The sequence below is a fragment of the Bufo gargarizans genome, unplaced genomic scaffold (assembly GCF_014858855.1).
Source record: "Bufo gargarizans isolate SCDJY-AF-19 unplaced genomic scaffold, ASM1485885v1 fragScaff_scaffold_695_pilon, whole genome shotgun sequence".
Lineage (NCBI taxonomy): Eukaryota > Metazoa > Chordata > Amphibia > Anura > Bufonidae > Bufo > Bufo gargarizans.
The window spans coordinates 401,178-426,253 of NW_025334168.1; the positions used below are offsets into that span (position 1 = coordinate 401,178).

Genomic DNA, 25,076 nt, shown 5'->3' on the forward strand with positions numbered 1-25,076 from the left:
AATACCACTTATAAGGTAAATAATGTAAAAGGATGACACTTATGGGGCTCTGTGGATGACACTTATGTCATCCACAGATCCCCATAAGTGTCATCTACAGATCCCCCATCAGATGGATAAGTGTGGAGAGAGGAGGCGGGAACACTCATGGCGGGGCCCGGTGCAGTGACTCTACTCTAATACACCGGGCCCCGCAACTGTTAAACTTTCAATCTGACTCTATATCTAATTGTACGGTACTTACTGTAGTACCGGACGTATAACATTAAGACGGCGCAGACCGGCATCTCCCTCGGTCATGTGCCGCCTGTCTCAGCTCCCTCCTGATGCGCTGCCTGCCCCAGCTCCCTCCTCATGCGCCGCCTGCCCCAGCTCCCTCCTCATGCGCCGCCTGCCCCAGCTCCCTCCTCATGCGCCGCCTGCCTGCTTATCTCACTTTATGAATGAACAGGCAAGCGGCGCATGACAGATTGAGCTGGGGCAGGCGCCGCATGACAGAGGGAGCTGGGACAGGCGGCACATGAGGAGGGAGCTGCGGCAGGCGCTGCGCCGTCTTAATGTTATACATTCGGTATGTAAAAACATGCCTTCATGGATTATATCGGCGTATAACACGCATACATCATTTGCCCCCTATTTTCAGGGGGAAAAAGTGTGTGTTATACGCCGATAAATACGGTATTCCCTTCCCTCTTACCCTATTGTTTAGATGTGGTAACCCATAGATAAGGCCACCGCTCCACGGCCGCATCTATGGACCGCGCTTGCGCAGACCGTTCTCCCTTTTCACCCAGGCGGCCGGTGATTCAGAAGAGTACGCGCACGCTGCCGCGCATATCGTCTTTCATCACTGCAACAGATCCGCGTTGTCCTTCCCCCGCCTGCAGCACTCAATGTGCTGGTTTATTTCATAGATGGCCCCACTGAGCGAGCGAGCGATCCCCCGCCCTCCCCTCTCTCATTTTCAGGATGGCTAAACGGTTTTAGAAGAGTGTCAGCACATAGCTGACACTCTACTTGAAACGGCAGACATTTGTGCTGGCACAGATGGCAGCCGTTTAACCCCTTCCATGCCACGGTCCATAGGGACTGCTATATGGAAGGGGTTAACAGGGAGGGAGCTCCCCCCCCCCAATCCGCCGCTAATGGTTACCATGGCAACCGGACGCCTTCACAGGTGTCCGGCTTGCCATGGTAAAGCTGAGTCGGATCAGGCTTTTGCTAAAGGCAAAAGTCTGATCAGACTAAGTGTAATGTCCCAATACACTACAGTACACTATAAAGTAGGGATGTCCCGATACCATTTTTTTAAGACCGAGTATGAGTACCGATACTTTTATTTAAGTACTCACCGATACCAATTATGGTGTGGTAATATTTTACACACCAAACCTTGTACAAAGAAACAGCGGTGGAGTTGCTGATAATAATCTGGAATTTGGTTGCTATGGACAACTGCTTTACTTTTCCTTTGTACAAGGGTTAATAAATGGGCATATAACAGTGTTTCCCAACCAATGTGCCTCCAGCTGTTGCAAAACTTTGGCTGTGGGGGCATGCTGGGAGGTATAGTTTTGAACAGCTGGAGGCACACTGGTTGGGGATCGCTATTATATGCCCATCCCCCGCACCTTATTTTATTATTCACTGTTTGTCTGTTTTAACATGAAATGGAGAGAAATTAACTGAATTTCTCCTCCATTTCATGCACCATACCCACCTGGCCTGCTGCAATCCTTCCCATGCAGATGCACCAGAGTACTCGGAGGAGGTGGCTTTAACTTCCTCCCAGTGCTAGGCAACCGTATGGGACTTGAAACACCGCCGCCCAGAAGTCCCGTCCCCACGCCGATCAGCTGGGACACGCTGCTGTCCCCACGCCGATCAGCTGGGACACGCTGCTGTCCCCACGCTGATCGGCTGGGAGCAGCGCCACCACCGCCCAAAAGTGAAGATTGGACACGCCACCATCCAAAAGAGAAGATGGGTCACGCAGCCGCCGCCACAGCTGATCTGGGACACGAGACCCGCTGCACGGCCATGAGGTATCGGCGACATTTGCACGAGTACAAGTACTCGTGCAAATGTCCTGTATCGGCCCCGATACCAATACATCCCTACTATATAGTGTACTGTAGTGTATTATATAGGCATCAGACCCACAGGATCTTCAAGAACCAAGTGGGTCTGGGTAAAAATAAAAAATAAATTGATTTCTTCTTATAGCAGCACATTTATCACTGATAAAAAAAAATAAAAAATACACTACACACGTTTGATATCACCGCGTCCGTAACGACCTGATCTATGAAAGGGTCATGTTACTTTCCCCGCACGGTGAATGTCATAAAACAAAAAAGTGATGATGAAATTGAAATTTTGCCCACCTCACTTCCCAAAAAAGGTCACAAAAGTGATCCAAAAAGTCATATGCACGCCAAAATGATACCAATAAACAGTCACCTCATCCCGCAAAAAATGAGCCCCTACATGAGACAATCGCCCCAAAAAATAAAAATAAATGGCTCTGACCACGGAGACACTTTTTTCTTCTAAAAATGCTTTTATTGTGTTAAAGTAAAATAAATAACAAAAAGTATACATATTAGGTATTGCCGCGTCCGTAAGAACCTGCTGTATAAAAATATCATATGACCTAACCCCTCAGGTGAACACCATAAAAAAAATGAATAAAACCTGTGCCAAAAAAAGCAATTTTTTGTCACCTTACATCACAAAAAGCGTAATACCAAGCGATCAAAAAGGCGTATGCCCCAAAATTAGTACCAATCAAACCGCCATCTCATCCTGCAAAAAAAATTAGCCCTTACCTAAGATAATCGGTCAAAAAATAAAAAATCTATTACTCTCAGACAATGGAGACCCTAAAATATATGTTTGTTTTCTTACTTCAAAAAGCCATTTTTTGTCACCTTACATCACAAAAAGTGTAATACCAAGCCCCCCAAAATAGTACCAATTAAAACAAACAGTCATCTCATACTGAAAAAAATGTATGCAGCGCGGGCTCTGGATCAAGCCTGGCACAGAGGGGGTTTGCATTGGAGCGATCGGAGAAGAGTGGAGGGACAATGGAGGACAATTTTATTTAGTGGAGGGACAATTTTATGTAGCAGAGCTGTACTGAAAGCTGTTCAGCCACAGTGCTTGTGGGGAGGGGAAGACAGATGTAGCAGAGCTGTATATGAGGCGGTTCTGCCACAGTGCTTGGGGGAGAGATAAATAGACAGATGTAGCAGAGCTGTATATGAAGCAGTTCATCCACAGTGCTTGGGGGAGAGATAAAAAGACAGATGTAGCAGGGCTGTATATGAGGCGGTTCAGCCACAGTGCTTGGGTGAGAGATAAATAGACAGATGTAGCAGAGCTGTATATGAAGCAGTTCATCCACAGTGCTTGGGGGAGAGATAAAAAGACAGATGTAGCCTAGCTGTATATGAGGCGGTTCAGCCACAATGCTTGGGGGAGAGATAAATAGACAGATGTAGCAGGGCTGTATATGAGGCGGTTCTGCCACAGTGCTTGGGTGAGAGATAAATAGACAGATGTAGCCTAGCTGTATATGAGGCGGTTCTGCCACAGTGCTTGGGTGAGAGATAAATAGACAGATGTAGCAGGGCTGTATATGAAGCACTTCATCCACACTGCTTGGGGGAGAGATAAATAGACAGATGTAGCAGAGCTGTATATAAAGCTGTTCAGCCACAGTGCTACTGGTGGAAGGGAATTGACAGATGTAGCACAGGTTTATACACAACTATAGTTCAGCTGTAATGGAAACAAATCAGCATCAATGCCGGTAGGTGGGGGTTGGTCATGTTTTATGGGAGTCAAAAGCAAAGATTATAAGTCTACTAGCTAACATGCTTTTGGGCTAATGTATAATATGGAATTATAATTTTTGCTGCCCAGAATGGGTTTGTAAAATATAAGACTGAGATTTTGTGTGTAAAACTGTGCAGGACAGCCACATGTTACTGTCTTCGGTCTCTTCCCATGGCTCTCTGATGATTCCCCAGCAGGGGGGATGGGCTGAACAGACACTGCAGGCTCCCAGACTGATGACTCATACGATCCACATGAATGAGCACACAAGGACTGACTTCTCAGTGTGATGTCATACAGAGGTGTGGCCGGCCACTCAAACTGCCTAAGCCTGCCCAGCCTGAGGCTCCAGTCACACATCCGCAATTCCATTCCGCATTTTGCGATACGGAATTGCGGACCTATACACCTCTTGCGGCCCCGATCCGGAATTGCCTACCTGCACTTCCGATCCTGATAAAAATAGAACATGTCCTATTCTTGTCCACAATGCAGGGCTCCAGATGGCGACCAAAATAGTCGCCAATGCGACTTAGATTTTACAAATGGCGACAAGACTTTTTAGTCTTGTCGCCATTTGCGACTAGACCCTCCGCGGCAGCTCTGCAGCTGAACAGCGGCGGGCACAGGAGCTGATAGTTCTCTGCCACCGATGTTCTTGAGTCTGAGTCACACAATAGCAGAGACGCTGGCAGCAGGGAGGGGAGGGGCTCGGGAGGAGTGTAATCTGATCCTAGAGTGGAAGCTGCTTCTGCCAGCCCCGCCCCTCCCCGCCCACCAACCAATCAGAGCTGAGGCAAGGCGAGCACTAGCAGCTCTGAGTCACTGACAAGTACAGGGAGAAAGAATCGAATGAGTCACAGGTGAAAAGAACTATTGTGACTCATTTGATTCTTTCTTAGGCCCCATGCACACGGCCGTGTTTCACAGCCGTGTGCGGGCCGTGGTACCGCGGCCTGGATCCCTCCTGAGAGCAGGAGCGCACGGCGTCACTGGTTGCTATGACGCCGTGCGCTCCCTGCTGCCGGCCGCTATACAGTAATACACTGGTATGATCTATACCAGTGTATTACTGTACTGTGCCGGCAGCAGGGAGCGCACGGCGTCATAGCAACCAGTGACGCCGTGCGCTCATGCTCTCAGGAGGGATCCAGGCCGCGGTTCCACGGCCCGCACACGGCTGTGAAACACGGCCGTGTGCATGGGGCCTTAGACTCCCTGCACAGTGTGCCCCCCCCCCAACACCCCAGTATAAGAAACATTGGTGGCACAGTGTGCCCCCCCCCAACACCCCAGTATAAGAAACATTGGTGGCACAGTGTGCCCCCCCCCCCAACACCCCAGTTTAAGAAACATTGGTGGCACAGTGTGCCCCCCCCAACACCCCAGTATAAGAAACATTGGTGGCAGTGTGCCCCCCCCCAACACCCCAGTATAAGAAACATTGGTGGCACAGTGTGCCCCCCCCCAACACCCCAGTATAAGAAACATTGGTGGCACAGTCTGCCCCCCCAACACCCCAGTATAAGAAACATTGGTGGCACAGTGTGCCCCCCCAACACCCCAGTATAAGAAACATTGGTGGCACAGTGTGCCCCCCCACCCCAACACCCCAGTATAAGAAACATTGGTGGCACAGTGTGCCCCCCCAACACCCCAGTATAAGAAACATTGGTGGCACAGTGTGCCCCCCCACCCCAACACCCCAGTATAAGAAACATTGGTGGCACAGTGTGCCCCTCCCCCCCCCCCCCCCCAACACCCCAGTATAAGAAATATTGGTGGCTCAGTGGGAAGTGCCAATGAGGGGTAAAAAATCATTTAAAAAAATTAACTCACCTCCTCCAGTTGATCGCGTAGCTGCCGATCTCCTGTTCTTTCTTCAGGACCTGTGGTGACGTCACTGAGCTCATCACATGGTCCATTACCATGGTGATGAATCATGTGATGTATCATGTGATGAGCACAGTGATGTCACCACAGGTCCTGAAGAAAGAACAGGAGACGATCAATTGGAGGAGGTGAGTTAATTTTTTTTATTTTAACCCTCATTGGCACTGCCCACTGCGCCACCAATGTTTATTATATTGAGGGGGGGCACACTGCACCACCAATGTTTATTATGCTGGGGTGTTGGGGGGCACACTGCGCCACCAATGTTTATTATATTGAGGGGGGCACACTGCGCCCCCCAATGTTTATTATACTGGGGTGTTGGGGGGGTGCGCACTGCGCCACCAATGTTTATTATATTGAGGTGGGCACACTGCGCCACCAATGTTTATTATACTGGGGTGTTGGGGGGGGGGGTGTATGGTGCGCACTGCGCCACCAATGTTTATCAAACTGGGGTGTTGGGGGGGCGCACTACGCCACCAATGTTAATTATATTGACCTTCTACTATGCATTCTGTATTAAAGAATGCTATTATTTTCCCTTAGAACCATGTTATAAGGGAAAATAATACAGTGAATAGACTTTCATCCTAGCAACCATGAGTGAAAATCGCACCGCATCCGCACTTGCTTGTGGATGCTATGCGATTTTCACGCAGCCCCATTAGCTTCTATGGGGCCTGCGTTGCGTGAAAAACACACAACATAGAGCATGCTGCGATTTTCACGCAACGCACAAGTGATGTGTGAAATTCACCCCTCATGTGCACAGCCCCATAGAAGTGAATGGATCCGGATTTAGTGCGGGTGCATTCCGGTATTTTGAATGCCAGATCCGGCACTAATACATTCCTATGGGAAAAAATGCTGGATCCGGCATTCAGGCAAATCATCATTATTTTTTTTCGCTGGAGATAAAACCGTAGCATGCTGCGGTTTTATCTTTTGCCTGATCAGTCAAAATGACTGAACTGAGGACATCCTGATGCATCCTGAACGGATCGCTCTCCATTCAGAAAGCATGGGGATATGCCTGATCAGTTCTTTGACGATATTGAGCCCCTAGGACGGAACTCTATGCCGGAAAAGAAAAACACTAGTGTGAAAGTACCCTAAAATATTAAGTTTAAATCCCCCCTTTCCCAATTTTAGATATAAAATATATAAAGAATAAATAAACATATTACATAGCGCTGTCCAAACTATTAAATTATTAAAAACTATCTCCTATGCGGTGAGCATTCACCATTTTTTAGTCACCTTGTCACCCCAAAAAAATAGGATAGGACTGTTCTATTATGGGCCGAACATTTCATAAAATGCGAAATGCATGCGGCTTTTTTTTTTTGCGCGGTATTGAGTATCGCAATACTTTTTTATGGTGAAGAAAGCAAATCAAAATTTTGGTATCAAAACAACCCTATGCCGATCTGATCGGAGTAGCATTGTCACGATACCAAAATTTTGATTCGGTTTCGATTTGGCGACTAAAAATTTGATTTGGCTCCTAAATTTTTCAGTTCAGGAGCCAATGTCTACCAGGTATTTTTTTTTGTCTGGAGCACTGCAATAGCATATTCGAATAGGCATATTCTCTTAGTGCCGGCAATGTGTGGTCCGCGAAATGCGGAACACACATTGCCGCTGTCCGTGTTTTGCGAATCCGCAAAACACACACGGATGTGTGAATGGACCCTTAGAAGCAGGAAAGAGTGAACAGCATAGCAGGCTGCAGGTAAGGATGAAATAGCAAGATGGGAATACCCCTTTAATACTTCTTTACATACAATTATGAAGGAAGGTGGTCTCACCTAATGTCCAAGTGCTTTCATCGCTTATCGTGGAATCATACAGCCGTCCCTGAAAAATACATGACAATCAATAATTTAAAGAGGTTTTCTGTGTTCTGTGACATATACACACAGATATGGATGACCCATCTTCAGGATAACGGAGGATTAGCAGAAAACTCACTGTATATTGGCCATGCCGAGTTCTCATTCAAATGAAATGGAACTGAACCGCAGTACGCCTGCGCCGGACACTACACCGTGGATAGAGCCTTCTGCTTCCAGCTCCATCCAGCGTATAGGTTCTAGTGCAGGTGTCTTCCACAAACAGGTGAACGATGGGGGTGCCGGGTGTAGAACCCCCACCAATCTGATACTGACATCCTATCCTGAGGATAGGACATCAATACCTTAGGCCTAAAGCCTCTTTAAAGGGGTTCTGCAGGCACCACAATTAATGTCTAGGCAGCAGATCATGATGTCCAAACAGTGATCTACTGCCCAGAAACAATGATTCTGCATGGGGAAGATCGATCACAATAGTGATCACTCGTCCCCGTACTGTGGGGGAAATCACTGTATGTAAATGCAGCGGTCTCCTTCACTGAGTGAGCAACCGACTGTCGGGAAGGAACGCTTCCTTCCTGATGACACAAGGATGGTAAAAAACGGACACATGGACCAAACATGGATGCTTCACGGATATCACATGGACTGCTTTTTTCACAGACATGCAACGGACATGGAAATGTGACCGATACCTCTTTCACATGGCCGTAGCGCTCCCGTGGCCATATTGCGGGCTGCATACGGCGGTTCCACAATACACGGGTCACTTGAATGGGTCCGCAAATCTGGAGATACTGAACGGAAGCACTCCGTAGTGCTTCCGTGGGGTTCTGTTCTGTGCTTCCCTTGTGCAAAAAATAGAACTTTTCTGTCTATTTGCAGAACGGACGGATCGCGGTCCCCATTTAAACGGATGGGTCCGAGAGCCGCATGCGGCTGCCCCATGGTCGGTGCCCGTGACTTGCGGACTGCAAATTGCGGTCCGCAGCACGGGAAAGGAGCCCTTATGTTTGTGGGCAAGAGGCCTAAGGCCTTAGTCAGGAAGCAGGACCAGCTCACTCCTGGCCCTCGGAACAGGGTGATTAACCCTGTCCCTACCAGGCCATGCTGGGTGTACATACATTGAATAATATTACAAACCATTCGCAGATACCCCCAGTACTGGGTTAGGGTACTTTCACACTAGCGTTTTTCTTTTCCGGCATTGAGTTCCGTCCTAGGGGCTCTATACTGGAAAAGAACTGATCAGGCATCTCCCCATGCATTCTGAATGGAGAGTAATCCGTTCAGTTTGCATCGGGATGTCTTCAGTTCAGTCGTTTTGACTGATCAGGCAAAAGAGAAAACCGTAGCATGCTACGGTTTTTTCTCCGGCGAAAAAAACTGAAGACATGCCTGAACGCCGGATCCGGCATTTTTTCCCATAGGAATGTATTAGCGCCGGATCCGGCATTCAGAATACCGGAATGCCGGATCCGTCGTTCCGGCATGCGCAGATCGGTAAAAATGCGAAAAATGTACAAGACGGATCCGTCGGTCCGCATGACAAGCGGAGAGACGGATCCGTCCTTGCAATGCATTTGTGAGACGGATCCGCATCCGGATCAGTCTCACAAATGCTTTCAGGCAGCAGCAGATCGGCGGATCCGGCGGCCAGTTCCGACGACGGAACTGCCCGCCGGATCACACTGCCGCAAGTGTGAAAGTAGCCTTACTGAACAAGCAGAATGTGACCCTGCCACAATGTGCTGATTTGGGACACGTCGCTGCTGAAGCCATGCTTTGGCTACAGCAGCACACGTGACTCCATCTGTTTACAGGACAGGGACAGAGCACCACTGATTGTGGGCCAGTGAGCGGAATAAGAGGGCGGGGAGCAGGTAACTATCGCTTTTTCCAACAAGTACATGTTGCTAGTGAAAGTTAAAAATATCCAAAAAGTTGGACAACCCAAAGCAGTAACTTGGGCCCTCATACAGACAATACTTACCTGTCCCAGATCCCTCGACGCCCGTTGCGCAGATCACATCTGGCGACAGGGGGTGCAGCCATTAGCAGGCCATGAGGGTAACCCACTCCCCTAGCGTCACGTGTGGCATCACCCGGGCAAGGGGAGTGGGTCACTTTCGTGGTGTGCTATTGGCTTCACCTCCGTCGTCGGATGTTGTGATCTGCACAACGGCTGTGGAGGGCTCTGGGAGGACACAGGCATTGAGGACCAGGTAAGTATTGTCTGTATGAGGGGCCAGGGAATTGTGGAGGGGTTTATAGCTCTGGGCAGATACTGCTTGTCCTCTTTTTTGAATGCACGCCAGGATTTGGCTTCATAAACTGCATAAACCAGTGAACGTGTGGCGGCACTGCAGCATGCTTGAAGTTATCTGTGGCTCATTGGCATGCAAGTTGCCAATGAGCATGATGCAACCAATCAGAGTTCAGCTTTCATTTCCAGAACTTCACTGGGAAAATAAAAGGTGACGTCTGATTGGTTGTCATCGGTAAAGCTCTGACAGTCCTAACCGCAGGGCTCTTGTAGAAGCTGGCTGCTCACAGCTACGCATGCACCATTCACCCATATCATCCAATGGAGCACCTGTAGGATGTGTGTGTCCCGCACATTCAGTGCTATCTCCCTGATGCCCAGCTTACAGCGGATATCTCGGCTCTGTGTACCAGGGGGCACCTGGACTTCAATGAACACCTCCTCCATGGTCTGGTACCAGCAACCCCAGGGAGTCTTGCATGGCACCACCCCGCTCCTCTCATCGAAATGCACAGACATCACATGCAGAGCAGCGCCCTGACAGCAAAAATTACTTAGACACACGATGGCGCAATGCGCATGCGCAGTCATACGACTTGAAACCGCGCAACTAAAAAAAAAATGGTAACGATGTCTATCAAGGTTTCAACCAATAGAAGCCCGTTTAACAGACTACCTAAACAACAAGCTCCAGCGGTCTGATTGCACTTCCTGTTCCTGTTTCAGAGATTGTGATTGGACGTCTACTGTGCCTTCTTGATTGGCTGTGGCGCCTGTTGCTAGTCGGGAGGACGTCTGCTATTGGTGGACGGCTCTTTGCGCTGTTTTTAAAGGGTTGTGACTAAATACTATACTCCGTAAGGACCTGGTCCTTACCAGTGATAGTAAATAGCCGACTCAGTGTGAGCTGGCTATTTCCTATCACCGGGAAGGACCTTTTTGCCCCCTAGTGGTCAGGTCCTGAACTGAAATAGTATTTAGCCAGTTCATAGTGAGATGGCTAAATACTATCCTCCATAAGGACCTGGTCCTCACCAGTGATAGGAAATAGCCAGCTCCCACTGAGTCGGCTATTTACTATCACTGGTAAGGACCAGGTTTTCCCCCTAGTGGTCAGGTCCTGAACTGAAATAGTATTTAGCCAGTTCACAGTGAGTTGGCTAAATACTATCCTCCGTAAGGACCTGGTCCCTGATCTGGTTATTGAACTGTGTTAGGATTTAGTTGATTTTTTATGACTTGGTGAAATCCCCTTGTCTATTATGACCTGGCCATTAACTATGTCCAGTAACACATCTTCTACATGGATACAGTGTTATAGTATACAATGAAGTTATATAGGTGACTATAGTAGAATGAGCCTCTTTTATGTTTATTTTTATATTTGAAAAATCTTTAAAATAACCAATGTGACTTTGGAGTACTTGTATTGGTAGAAATGTCCGGTCCTATGATATTCATGGTAAAGCGCTTTCCAGAAACATCTGCCCATGTGATCTCTGTTGGCTATTTCCTATCACAGTTAAGGACTAGGCCCTTAAGGAGTATAGTATTTAGCCAACTCTCTGTGAACCAGCTATATACTACTCTGTAAGGACCTGGTCCTCACCAGTGATAGTAAATAGCCGACTCAGTGTGAGCTGGCTATTTCCTATCATGGGTAAGGACCTTTTTGCCCCCTAGTGTTCAGGTCCTGAACTGAAATAGTATATAGCCAGTTCACAGTGAGTTGGCTAAATACTATCCTCCATAAGGACCTGGTCCTCCCCAGTGATAGGAGATAGCCGACTGTAGAGGAGCTGTCTATTTCCCACCATTTGTAGGGACCTCTTCTTCTGCTTCGTTGATCTGGTTATTGAACTCTGTTAGGATTTAGTTGTTTCTCAATGACTTGGCTAAATCCCCTTGTCTATTAGGACCTGGTCAATAACTATGATCAGTAACACATCTACATGGATACAGTGTTATAGTATACAATAAAATTATATAGGTGACTATTGTAGAATAAGCCTCTTTTATATTTATTTCTATTTCTGAAAAATCTTTACAATAAAAAAAAACTCTCATGTGACTTCTGAGCACTTGTATCTTCAGAAATGTCGTTCCTGTGATATTCATTGTAAAACGCTTTGCAGAAACATCTGGTCATGTGGTCTCTGTACTTTCCTTGTATGGATTATACTTACCTGCTCAGTGGCACCCGCATCGCTGCGGATTTCTGTATGGCCACTGCTACAGCTCCATGTCGTTCGGATCAAAAGATCCAGTGACGGGGGAGCAGCCAATAGCAGGCCGCAACGGTGACCAGACCCAAGGGGGCTCGTTCCAGTCGTGGCCTGCTATTGCCTGCTCTCCCCGTTGCCAGATATTTTGATTCGAGTGACGGGGAGATGCAGAGGCGGCCATGCAGGGATCGGGAGCGACGCGGGTGCCCTGAGCACGTATAATCCATACAAGGGGCCCGAGATATTTTCGATATCAGATAACCCCTTTAACATTATTTGTTTAAAAAACAAATTAGAAATTTCCTATATTCTCAAAAGGACCTTTTCCATCTATGTTGTACTAGGGAGGAATCATACTGCTGAGGTCCTTTTCAAGGATAGGATTTAGCCGACTCGCATTGAAGTGACTATTTCCCGTACCCCAAAAGGACATTTTCCCCTCTATTATGGAGGAATCATACTGCTGAGGTCCTTTTCAGGGATGGGATCCATCAAAGCAAAATGGGCGCGCCGAACGGTGAGGAGACGGAGCCTCTAGGTGCTGCAGCAACGCCCCAATAGCACCTAGAGGCTCATTTGCATATTTTTAAAGTTAGTTTTCTGGGCAAACGGTGGAATGTAGGCAGATAAAAGTTACACAGTCATGTACTGCCGACATTAGCACATCGCTGATGTCAGCCAGCTACATAACGAATTTTGTGATGATGGAAACCCTTTAACAAGGCTTCATCTTCCTCACTAAAGGGAAATCTACGCCGTATTGTTTGGGAATAAATAATTTCCTATCTGGCGTCTTCCATTCCCTTTTTATCATATCATGCATATTTTTAAGGACTGGGAAGACTCGTTTTTTCTTATGTTCAAGTCCACTAAACATTTTGTCCTGGACGGACCTATGGACTTTCTCGTCTGAGAGGTCAATGGTCGCCCTAATGGCTTTAATCAATTCTCTCAATTAAAATCTGTATCAGATCCAGAGGAATGAACAGAGTCAAAACTTCCTTGGTCTGAATCTGAGGATCTAGAATACATCATCTTTTGTTCCCTACGTTTAGAGGTAGACGGACCCGGGCTGTTTGGATAAAGCTGAGCGCATCTGCTCTCTAATTACGTCCCTTTATTCCTCCCTGATAGATGGAACCAAATCTTTGGCCATATTTGCAGTACATGTTTCTGGTAATTTTACCAAACACACTACACATTTCCTAATTTTAGGGGTGGATTTTGTTTTCTGCACACCATCCTTATCACTCTGCACGCATATAGGAGAAGGTTGACAGAAACACAAGAGGTTAGCATAAGTATACAGCCTCCCCCAAGTGAAAGTAACCCACCGCAGCAGGACTCATGGCGGACTCCATCTGGCCTGATCCCAATTCCAACAAACTGTCAGACCTCTGCCATGTTTGTCCCCCTTTTTATTTCTCCTTACCTGCAGACCTCAGATCAGAGGGCGACTTCCGCCTTGATCTACGTTAGTCACAGAACCAGAAGTACCGCTGGAACGCATGCGACTTCCTGTGAAGTCATAGTCATGCACCGAAGATTCGGGATGCCATGAGGAGCGCTGAAAAGACAGGAGGCACTAAGTGTCTGGTTGGCACATGGACCTCCACCCCGGCGCGCAGAGCAGGAGGTAAGGTGCAGGATCCCTTACCTACAGACTTCCAGCACCCCAATGCCCAACTAGGGAACGGGTGCTGCCTGCATCCCTCATGTGCCTAGGCATAATGACAGTAAAATCGCCACCTCTACCTTCCGGCACAGAAGTGGACCCACAGCAAGTGCCGTGAGGAATAACCCGTCTACCACCTGGAGGGACAGGAAGACAGTGAGGAGGAGCCGGAGGAGGGTCATTTATTCTTCCTGTCCCTACCTGGATGGAGGCGGGTCATCTCTCATGGTATGCCGTCATGAAGGATGAAAGGGGAAATAGAACATGTCCTATTCTTGTCTGCAATTGCAGACAAGATTAGTCATTATCAATTATAGTGTTGGCGATGTACAGTCCGCAGATTGCGGAACGCACATTGCTGTGTCCTGCGGATCCATAAACCACTTACGAACATGTGAATGGACCCTTAGCCGACTCACACTGAAGTGACTATTTCCCATAGCCCAAAAGGTCCTTTTCCCTTTATTATGGAGGATTCATACTGCTGAGGTCCTTTTCAGGGATAGGATTTAGCGACCCTGCCCGGCATACTGTGCAGGAGCGACAGTGTAAACGTCTCCTGTGTCTCTCCCAGTATTGATTTGTGTCTGCTGTTTCCATGTGTTTTTGTCTGTCCTGGCTCATTTGGTTTCCACTTTGTTTTGGCTGATCTGTCACTAGTCAGTTATTTTGACCCCACTGTACCTTCCCCGTATAGGGGAATTAAGGAGTGACTGTGGACTAGGAGAGATCGTGCAAACAGTTAGGACCATTGTTAGGGTAGGTGAGCATCAGAATTGTCCTTTCTGTGACACATGATTGAAGCATTGTACAATGCAGGGAGTCCCCATTCTAGCAGTAGATGGTGCTCCCTAGTAGCAAAGGTCACCAAGGCTGTGTAATGTGTGTGTCTGCTACATCATACATAGGCCCTGATTTATCAGAACTTCACTCCAGAATTCTGGCATCAAAAAGAGCAAAATATGGCTTTTGTAACTTTTTTTGCTATTAATTGCGCCAAATTTAGCATTTTTACACAACTCATGCCAGTTTTGCAATATGGATGGAAAAGTGGGTGTGGTTAGCTACATTAATGATTATTACTCCAGATTTATCATTGAGATTTTTTAAAAGTCGCAATCTCACTCCAGGAGGGAAAAATAGGAAACCGGGAGGAGCTTCTCTAGAAGAAGTGTTGGGTGTAAGAACGAGCCACATTTATCAGACCGCCTGTGACGTGTGATGAATGCGGAATAAAGTTCTCCAACCCAGACTCAAGCAAAACTGACTTCAAATATTCTCCTCATGATCAATTCCCCCAGAGTGTGCCATCGGAGACACATGCACACAGTATATAGTTATTAAAAAAAAAAAAAAAAAACACAATTATTTGAAATGTTTACATATTTTATTCATCTAAAAACATTATTTGACCACAAATTATGGTTATCCCTATAAAAAAAAAATGCAGGATTAAAAATGGTAAACTAAACAGCATTGTAGGGCACGTCACACTCTTTCAAACAGGACTTTTTTTTATCTGGTGAGATGCTCCCATATTGAGACACGCGTCGCCCGTTCCATGCACTGGGGACCGGAATAACCAATGTAATCTCGCCCATGTCAGCGATTTGTAATCTTCTACAGAGGAGTTGCAATATTCTAACACTTCTGGTCCCCCATGTACCCCCAGACTACACCCACACTTACCAGCACCCCACTGGTCCCCCATGTACCCCCAGGCTACACCCACACTGTTACCAGCAGCCCACTGGTCCCCCATGTACCCCCAGACTACACCCACACTGTTACCAGCACCCCACAAGCTTTACATATACCTTTTGTAAGGGACAAAAAAAATAAATAAATAAAAAATCTCAAGCATGCCACCATCCTCTGTGTCCCTCCAGCACACCGTGCCAGTGCTAAACCATGTTACCCCAGTGCACCTACAGAATCCTAACCAGTAGTACACCATTATAAATATGCCTAAACTGTACTCGCCAAATCCTGACCTAGCCCACCTCTAACCCAGTTAAAGGGGTCCTCTCACTTCTGCACATAGCATTCATCATGTAGATCAGGCATGCTCATCCTGAGGCCCTTCAGCTGTTCTAAAACTACAACTACGATCATTCCCAGACATCCTACAGCTTTCAGCCTACAGAAGGGCATGGTGGGAGTTGTAGTTTTACAACAGCTAAAGGGCCGCAGATTGAGCATCCCCTGATGTAGATAAAGTTAATACAAGCCACCTTCTAATGTACTGTGATTCTCCACATTGCCTACATTGCTGGCTAGATTCATTTTTCAGCGGAACAGAAATAAATAGCGGTGGTGTGAACGGGCCTAAGAGGTGAGCGTGCAGGAAACCGTTACTGGTCTAAATAACATGAGGTAATGATAGCGAAGTGAGAAAGTCCGGTCCAATATGGCGGATGCTCCCTGTACTTTACCACTTGGCTTTAATAGCCTGCATTCGTTACATGCATCTCACACACACATCAGCGTGTGTGAGGTGCGTGTGGTATTAGAAGCGTGTGGGACAGTGTGAGGTGCGTGTGGTATTAGAAGCGTGTGGGGCAGTGTGAGGTGCGCGTGGTATTAGAAGCGTGTGGGGCAGTGTGAGGTGCGCGTGGTATTAGAAGCGTGTGGGGCAGTGTGAGGTGCGCGTGGTAATAGAAGCGTGTGGGGCAGTGTGAGCTGCATGTGGTAATAGAAGCGTGTGGGGCAGTGTGAGCTGCGTGTGGTAATAGAAGCGTGTGGGGCAGTGTGAGCTGCGTGTGGTAATAGAAGCGTAGGGGGCAGTGTGAGGTGCGTGTGGTAATAGAAGCGTAGGGGGCAGTGTGAGGTGCGTGTGGTATTAGAAGCGTGTGGGGCAGTGTGAGCTGCATGTGGTAATAGAAGCGTGTGGGGCAGTGTGAGCTGCGTGTGGTAATAGAAGCGTGTGGGGCAGTGTGAGCTGCGTGTGGTAATAGAAGCGTAGGGGGCAGTGTGAGGTGCGTGTGGTAATAGAAGCGTAGGGGGCAGTGTGAGGTGCGTGTGGTATTAGAAGCGTGTGGGGCAGTGTGAGCTGCGTGTGGTAATAGAAGCGTGTGGGGCAGTGTGAGCTGCATGTGGTAATAGAAGCGTGTGGGGCAGTGTGAGCTGCGTGTGGTAATAGAAGCGTGTGGGGCAGTGTGAGCTGCGTGTGGTAATAGAAGCGTAGGGGGCAGTGTGAGGTGCGTGTGGTAATAGAAGCGTAGGGGGCAGTGTGAGGTGCGTGTGGTATTAGAAGCGTGTGGGGCAGTGTGAGCTGCATGTGGTAATAGAAGCGTGTGGGGCAGTGTGAGCTGCGTGTGGTAATAGAAGCGTGTGGGGCAGTGTGAGCTGCGTGTGGTAATAGAAGCGTAGGGGGCAGTGTGAGGTGCGTGTGGTAATAGAAGCGTAGGGGGCAGTGTGAGGTGCGTGTGGTATTAGAAGCGTGTGGGGCAGTGTGAGCTGCATGTGGTAATAGAAGCGTGTGGGACAGTGTGAGGTGCGCGTGGTAATAGAAGCGTGTGGGACAGTGTGAGGTGCGTGTGGTATTAGAAGCGTGTGGGGCAGTGTGAGCTGCGTGTGGTAATAGAAGCGTGTGGGGCAGTGTGAGCTGCGTGTGGTAATAGAAGCGTAGGGGGCAGTGTGAGCTGCGTGTGGTAATAGAAGCGTAGGGGGCAGTGTGAGGTGTGTGTGGTATTAGAAGCGTGTGGGGCAGTGTGAGCTGCGTGTGGGGCAGTGTGAGCTGCATGTGGTAATAGAAGCGTGTGGGGCAGTGTGAGGTGTGTGTGGTATTAGAAGCGTGTGGGGCAGTGTGAGCTGCGTGTGGTAATAGATGCGTAGGGGGCAGTGTGAGCTGCGTGTGGTAATAGAAGCGTAGGGGGCAGTGTGAGCTGCGTGTGGTATTAGAAGCGTGTGGGGCAGTGTGAGCTGCATGTGGTATTAGAAGCGTGTGGGGCAGTGTGAGCTGCATGTGGTAATAGAAGCGTAGGGGGCAGTGTGAGCTGCGTGTGGTATTAGAAGCGTGTGGGGCAGTGTGAGCTGCATGTGGTAATAGAAGCGTGTGGGACAGTGTGAGGTGCGTGTGGTATTAGAAGCGTGTGGGGCAGTGTGAGCTGCATGTGGTAATAGAAGCGTGTGGGACAGTGTGAGGTGCGCGTGGTAATAGAAGCGTGTGGGACAGTGTGAGGTGCGTGTGGTATTAGAAGCGTGTGGGGCAGTGTGAGCTGCGTGTGGTAATAGAAGCGTGTGGGGCAGTGTGAGCTGCGTGTGGTAATAGAAGCGTAGGGGGCAGTGTGAGCTGCGTGTGGTAATAGAAGCGTAGGGGGCAGTGTGAGCTGCGTGTGGTAATAGAAGCGTAGGGGGCAGTGTGAGCTGCGTGTGGTAATAGAAGCGTAGGGGGCAGTGTGAGCTGCGTGTGGTAATAGAAGCGTAGGGGGCAGTGTGAGCTGCGTGTGGTAATAGAAGCGTAGGGGGCAGTGTGAGCTGCGTGTGGTAATAGAAGCGTAGGGGGCAGTGTGAGCTGCGTGTGGTAATAGAAGCGTAGGGGGCAGTGTGAGGTGTGTGTGGTAGGTGGGGGGGGGGGGGTCTGCCCCCTACTGCCTGGCAGCATCTGATCTCTTACATGGGGCTATGATACGCACAATTAACCCCTCAGGTGTGGCACCTGAGGGGTTAATTGTGCTGATCACAGCCCCCTGTAAGGCCCCCTGCACACGATCAGGATTGCGTGCGGAAAATCCGCACCGTAGGTCATGTACATTGTATTCTATGAGAATTTGAAATTCTCAATGCACACGATGCAGATTTTTTCCGCGCGGATTTTGACCTGCGGTGCGGATTTTAAAATCCGCGACATGTCAATTAATTTTTTTTTTCCTGACCGGATTTTCTTCATTCACTTAGTGAAATCCGCATGCGGAAAATCCGCACCGAATCCGCACGCAAATCCGCATGCAAATCCGCACCAATTAATGCGGATTGACCGCACGGATTTGCCTGTGAACACCTGCGGATTTCAGTGCGGATTCTCCGCACATGAATCCTGAACGTGTGCATGTAGCCTAAGAGGTCGGGTGCTGCCAGGCAGCAGTCATGTACACAGTCCTTAGTATATTCTAACTTGAAGCGTCCCCATCACCATGGGAACGCCTCTGTGTTAGAATATACTGTCGGATCTGAGTTATCAAGTTCTAACTCAAATCCGATGGTATATTCTAACATAGAGGCGTTCCCATGGTGACGGGGACGCTTCAAGTTAAAATATACCCTGTCTTTACAGTGAAAGTCAATGGGGGACGGATCCGTTTGCAAATGCACCATATTGTGTCAACGTCAAACGGATCTGTCCCCATTGACTTGCATCGCAAGTCAGGACGGATCCGTTTGGGTCCGCACGGCCAGGCGGACACAAAAAACGACTTTTTCCTTCATGTCCGTGGATCCTCCAAAAATCAAGGAAGACCCACGGAAGAAAAAATGGACACAAATCATGGACCAACGGAACCCGTTTTTGCGGACCACAAAAAAAAAAAAACGGTCGTGTGCATGAGGCCTAATACCGCCGGTAATTACCCGATGAGCAAGCAAAAGGCAGATTGTGCTAATTACAGTCTGCCGCGGGCAACTGTACAGCATGGAGACAAGCGATGGTATAACAATCGCTGCATGTAATAGCGGCGTCCTCCTCAGCTGCCGAATCCTTCCTTAGCGCCTGGAAAATCTGCCTCTGTAATACAGACTTTACACACACTACCAACAACATACAATCCCACACACTGCTGTCCCCCTTCACATACAACCAGATACCCCCTCCCTCAGCATCCACGCAGCTGCCCCCCCATACAAGATACCCCCTCCCTCAGCATCCACGCAGCTGCCCCCCCATACAAGATACCCCCTCCCTCAGCATCCACGCAGCTGCCCCCCCATACAAGATACCCCCTCCCTCAGCATCCACGCAGCTGCCCCCCCATACAAGATACCCCCTCCCTCAGCATCCACGCAGCTGCCCCCCCATACAAGATACCCCCTCCCTCAGCATCCACGCAGCTGCCCCCCCATACAAGATACCCCCTCCCTCAGCATCCACGCAGCTGCCCCCCCATACAAGATACCCCCTCCCTCAGCATCCACGCAGCTGCCCCCCCATACAAGATACCCCCTCCCTCAGCATCCACGCAGCTGCCCCCCCATACAAGATACCCCCTCCCTCAGCATCCACGCAGCTGCCCCCCCATACAAGATATACCCCCCCATACAAGATATACCCCCCCTCAGCATCAACGCAGCTGCCCCCCCATACAAGATATACCCCCCTCAGCATCAACGCAGCTGCCCCCCCATACAAGATATACCCCCCCTCAGCATCAACGCAGCTGCCCCCCATACAAGATATACCCCCCTCAGCATCAACGCAGCTGCCCCCCCATACAGATATACCCCCCCCTCAACGCAGCTGCCCCCCCATACAAGATATACCCCCCCCTCAGCATCAACGCAGCTGCCCCCCCCCATACAGATATACACCCCCCCCCCCTCAGCATCAACGCAGCTGCCCCCCCCCATACAGATATACACCCCCCCCCCCCTCAGCATCAACGCAGCTGTCCCCCCCATACAAGATACCCCCCCCCCCCCTCAACTCAGCTGCCCCCCCCATACAAGATATAACCCCCCTCCCATACAAGATATACCCCCGGTGTAAAATCCCTCACTGCACATCACCAATAGTTTCAATACAAAATCAGTTACTCCATCAGTAGGCTCCGCGGACTTCTACATCGCTGCAGGCGTTTTTTAGTTCACTCCCCGCACTGCTGACCCGAGCGAGCTCCATGATGCATGTAAAAAAGAGCGCGGCTCTCCTATTTCCGATCCACGTGATCTAGGAGAGCCACGTGATGTTATGACGTCAGAAGGTCCTTCCCGAATATAGTATTTAGCCATTACCGTTTTTAAAGAGGAGACACGAGGGGGCGGCTTGTTCTAGTTAGCGACTGATTGTGGCGGGTCACCGGTAGCGGAGTCTACGAGGATGTCTTTCCCTAAGGCTCCCCTCAAGCGGTTCAACGAGCATGTTGGTACGTATGAGCGCGGGGACGGCTTTGTGTGCGCTGTGAGGGTCCCTTGTCAGTGCTGGCACTGGGTGTCTGTGCCCTGTTACTTCACTGAAAGTGGCTACACCCTGCTGGGCATGACTAGGTGGTACTGTATGTCTCTATGGGCATATCTGTGTGTCTGGACTTGTCCAAGGTGTATGACAACCGGGCACCTGGCGACACAGGACAGATCAGTTCGGACTTGTTCACACGTGATGGTTTTTTGTGTGTGCGGTTGACAGCGCCTGATCTGTGATCTTCTGCTGAGGAGATGTATGAATGCCACCGGGACAGCTGGTGGCCCAGAGATAGCTGGTTTTAGACTGTGGAGGACTACATGCCTAGGTTTTCCTACAGGGATTGTCTGAGCTATTAAAAACTAAAACTCTCCCTGGAATTGTGACAAACTAAGATTCACCCCCCTCCATGGCAGCAATGGCATGTGACCAGTGAGAACTGATATGGCACACCCCTCACAGTCCCCAGTTAGATCTCAGTCTGTGGTTCTCTTGACGTGCAGGGCATGGCTGCTCAGGAAAGCACTGAGTGGGCACTCAATTTTAAAGGGGTTGTCTCACTTCAGTAAGTGGTATTATTAATCATGTAGAGAAAGTTATTACAAGCCACTTACTAATGTATTGTCTGTATTGCTTCCTTTGCTGGCTGGATTCATTTTTCTATCACATTATACACTGCTACGCGCGTTTCTCCTGCACCTAGAGCCTCCCGTCTCCCACCTCAAGTAACACCTTCCAAGGGTTTATTGACAGGGCCAGGCGTTCGCATCCTTCTGCGTGCCCTGGGGAAATCTCGTGCCGTTCAGTATTCTGCGCAGGCACAGTGAGGGAAGGACGCTCGCAGGCTGCAGGATAATCACTAGAATAGCAGAGTTAGGTGCAGCTGACATTAGCACGTCGCTAATGTCAGCCGCACGTATGCAGTGTACATGGGCTGTATGCCGTGTACATGTCAGTGCTCTAACAAAATGCCTAGTAGCCGTTGGCTCCTGAACTGAAAAATTTAGGAGCCAAATCAAATTTTTAGTCGCCAAATCGAAACCGAATCAAAATTTTGGTATCGTGACAACGCTGCGCCGATCAGATCAGCATAGGGTTGTTTTGATACCAAAATTTTGATTTGCTTTCGTCACCATAAAAAAGTATTGTGATACTCAATACTGCGCAAAAAAAAAAAATAACACACCCCAAAAAAAGCCGTGTGCATTTCGCATTTTATGAAACATCGGCCCATAATAGAACAGTCCTATCCTATTTTTTGGGGTGACAAGGTGACAAAAAAATGGCGAATGCTCACCGCATAGGAGATATTTTTATTTTTTTTATAATTTAATATGTAATATGTTTATTTATTGTTTATATATTTTATATGTAAAATTGGGAAAGAGGGGATTTAAACTTAATATTTTAGGGTACACACTAGCGTTTTTCTTTTCCGGCATAGGCCTCTTTCACACTTGCGTTGTCCGGATCCGGCGTGTACTCCACTTGCCGGAATTACACGCCGGATCCGGAAAAACGCAAGTGAACTGAAAGCATTTGAAGACGGATCCGTCTTCAAAATGCTTTCAGTGTTACTATGGCAGCCAGGACGCTATTAAAGTCCTGGTTGCCATAGTAGTAGTGGGGAGCGATATACTTACAGTCCGTGCGGCTCCCGGGGCGCTGCACGCTGCTTGCAGCGTTCAGGTGTCCGCTCACTGAGCGGAGGCTGAGTGCTGGCAGGCGGATACATTCTCGGTGGATCCGCCTCCACTGAGAATGCATTAGGGCCAGACTGCTCCGTTAAGGGCCGCTTGTGAGCCCCTTCAAACGGAGCTCATGAGCGGACACCTGAACGCAGGTGTGAAAGGAGCCTGAGAAGAACAGCGGCGGGGCAGAGAACTATCAGCTCCTGTGCCTGCCACTGTTCAACTGCAGAGCTGCCGTGGAGGGTCTAGTCGCAAATGGCGACAAGACTAAAGTCTTGTCGCTATTTGTAAATTCTGTAAATGTGCTGTATACCGTGGCACGTGTGCAGCGCCCGGGTGCTGTATACCGTGGCACGTGTGCAGCGCCCGGGTGCTGTATACCGTGGCACGTGTGCAGCGCCCGGGTGCTGTATACCGTGGCACGTGTGCAGCGCCCGGGTGCTGTATACCGTGGCACGTGTGCAGCGCCCGGGTGCTGTATACCGTGGCACGTGTGCAGCGCCCGGGTGCTGTATACCGTGGCACGTGTGCAGCGCCCGGGTGCTGTATACCGTGGCACGTGTGCAGCGCCCGGGTGCTGTATACCGTGGCACGTGTGCAGCGCCCGGGTGCTGTATACCGTGGCACGTGTGCAGCGCCCGGGTGCTGTATACCGTGGCACGTGTGCAGCGCCCGGGTGCTGTATACCGTGGCACGTGTGCAGCGCCCGGGTGCTGTATACCGTGGCACGTGTGCAGCGCCCGGGTGCTGTATACCGTGGCACGTGTGCAGCGCCCGGGTGCTGTATACCGTGGCACGTGTGCAGCGCCCGGGTGCTGTATACCGTGGCACGTGTGCAGCGCCCGGGTGCTGTATACCGTGGCACGTGTGCAGCGCCCGGGTGCTGTATACCGTGGCACGTGTGCAGCGCCCGGGTGCTGTATACCGTGGCACGTGTGCAGCGCCCGGGTGCTGTATACCGTGGCACGTGTGCAGCGCCCGGGTGCTGTATACCGTGGCACGTGTGCAGCGCCCGGGTGCTGTATACCGTGGCACGATCGGCTGATATTCAGGATTTTGAACGCTATCGGCATTTATTTTGCCGATATTCCGGTAGCGTATGGGGAACACAGATCGCGCTGCTGACATCGCTCTCCGTGTTCCCTCAGCAGCAGCCCAGGGCAGAAGGAGCAGTGTCTCCTCCCCCTGTGCTGCTGCTGCCAATGAGAGGGCAGGGGACAAGTGGAGGGTAGGAGCTATGGCCACTGCGCCACCAATGAAGCTTAATCTCACATTTATTCATATACAGGAGGCGGGAGCTGCAGGATCACATAACCGACTCCCGACCTCTATGAGCTGTAGCTGCGATCTGCGGTAGTTAGGGCTGCAACGATTAATTACATCCCCCTCTCCATAACTGCGCCGCCCACAGATCCCCCTCTCCATAACTGCGCCGCCCACAGATCCCCCTCTCCATAACTGCGCCGCCCACAGATCCCCCCTCTCCATAACTGCGCCGCCCACAGATCCCCCTCTCCATAACTGCGCCGCCCACAGATCCCCCTCTCCATAACTGCGCCGCCCACAGATCCCCCTCTCCATAACTGTGCCGCCCACAGATCCCCCCCTCTCCATAACTGCGCCGCCCACAGATCCCCCCTCTCCATAACTGCGCCGCCCACAGATCCCCCCTCTCCATAACTGTGCCGCCCACAGATCCCCCCTCTCCATAACTGCGCCGCCCACAGATCCCCCCTCTCCATAACTGCGCCGCCCACAGATCCCCCCCTCTCCATAACTGCGCCGCCCACAGATCCCCCCCTCTCCATAACTGCGCCGCCCACAGATCCCCCCTCTCCATAACTGCGCCGCCCACAGATCCCCCCTCTTCATAACTGCGCCGCCCACAGATCCCCCCTCTTCATAACTGCGCCGCCCACAGATCCCCCCTCTTCATAACTGCGCCGCCCACAGATCCCCCTCTCCATAACTGCGCCGCCCACAGATCCCCCCTCTCCATAACTGCGCCGCCCACAGATCCCCCCCCCCTCTCCATAACTGCGCCGCCCACAGATCCCCCCCCCCTCTCCATAACTGCGCCGCCCACAGATCCCCCCCCCCTCTCCATAACTGCGCCGCCCACAGATCCCCCCCCCCTCTCCATAACTGCGCCGCCCACAGATCCCCCCCCCCTCTCCATAACTGCGCCGCCCACAGATCCCCCCTCTCCATAACTGCGCCGCCCACAGATCCCCCCCTCTCCATAACTTTGTTTTTCCCGATTAATCGTAGAAATTAATCGGCAACTAATCGATTATTCAAATAATCGTTAGCTGCAGCCCTAGCGGTAGTTAACTCCTCAGGTGCCGCGGATCGCAGCTACAGCTCACAGGTCAGGAGTCGGCTGTGTCATCCTGCAGCTGCCGCCTCCTGTCTATGAATAAATTAGAGATTAAGCTTCATTAGTGCAGTGCGCCCCCCCCAACCACAGTATTAGACATTGGTGGCGCAGTGCGCCCCCCTCCCCCCAG

General features: G+C 50.0%; 2 protein-coding genes across 2 annotated transcripts in view; one reads left to right on the forward strand and one right to left on the reverse strand.

The window, feature by feature from the left end:
* LOC122922765 (nudC domain-containing protein 2-like) overlaps positions 1-10,463 on the reverse strand; it is a 30,133-nt gene extending 19,670 nt beyond the window's left edge. The window contains exons 1-2 of the mRNA XM_044273486.1: positions 10,195-10,463; positions 7,554-7,602 (exon numbers count right to left, since the gene is read on the reverse strand). Of these exons, the coding sequence (XP_044129421.1) occupies positions 7,554-7,602; positions 10,195-10,455 (310 nt within the window). The 5' untranslated portion in view covers positions 10,456-10,463. The remainder of the gene's footprint in view (positions 1-7,553; positions 7,603-10,194) is intronic.
* A 10,227-nt stretch (positions 10,464-20,690) lies between these two features.
* Positions 20,691-25,076, forward strand: part of LOC122922770 (sperm-tail PG-rich repeat-containing protein 2-like) — a 51,615-nt gene continuing 47,229 nt past the window's right edge. The window contains exon 1 of the mRNA XM_044273495.1: positions 20,691-20,840. Coding sequence (XP_044129430.1) covers positions 20,795-20,840 — 46 coding nt within the window. The 5' untranslated portion in view covers positions 20,691-20,794. The remainder of the gene's footprint in view (positions 20,841-25,076) is intronic.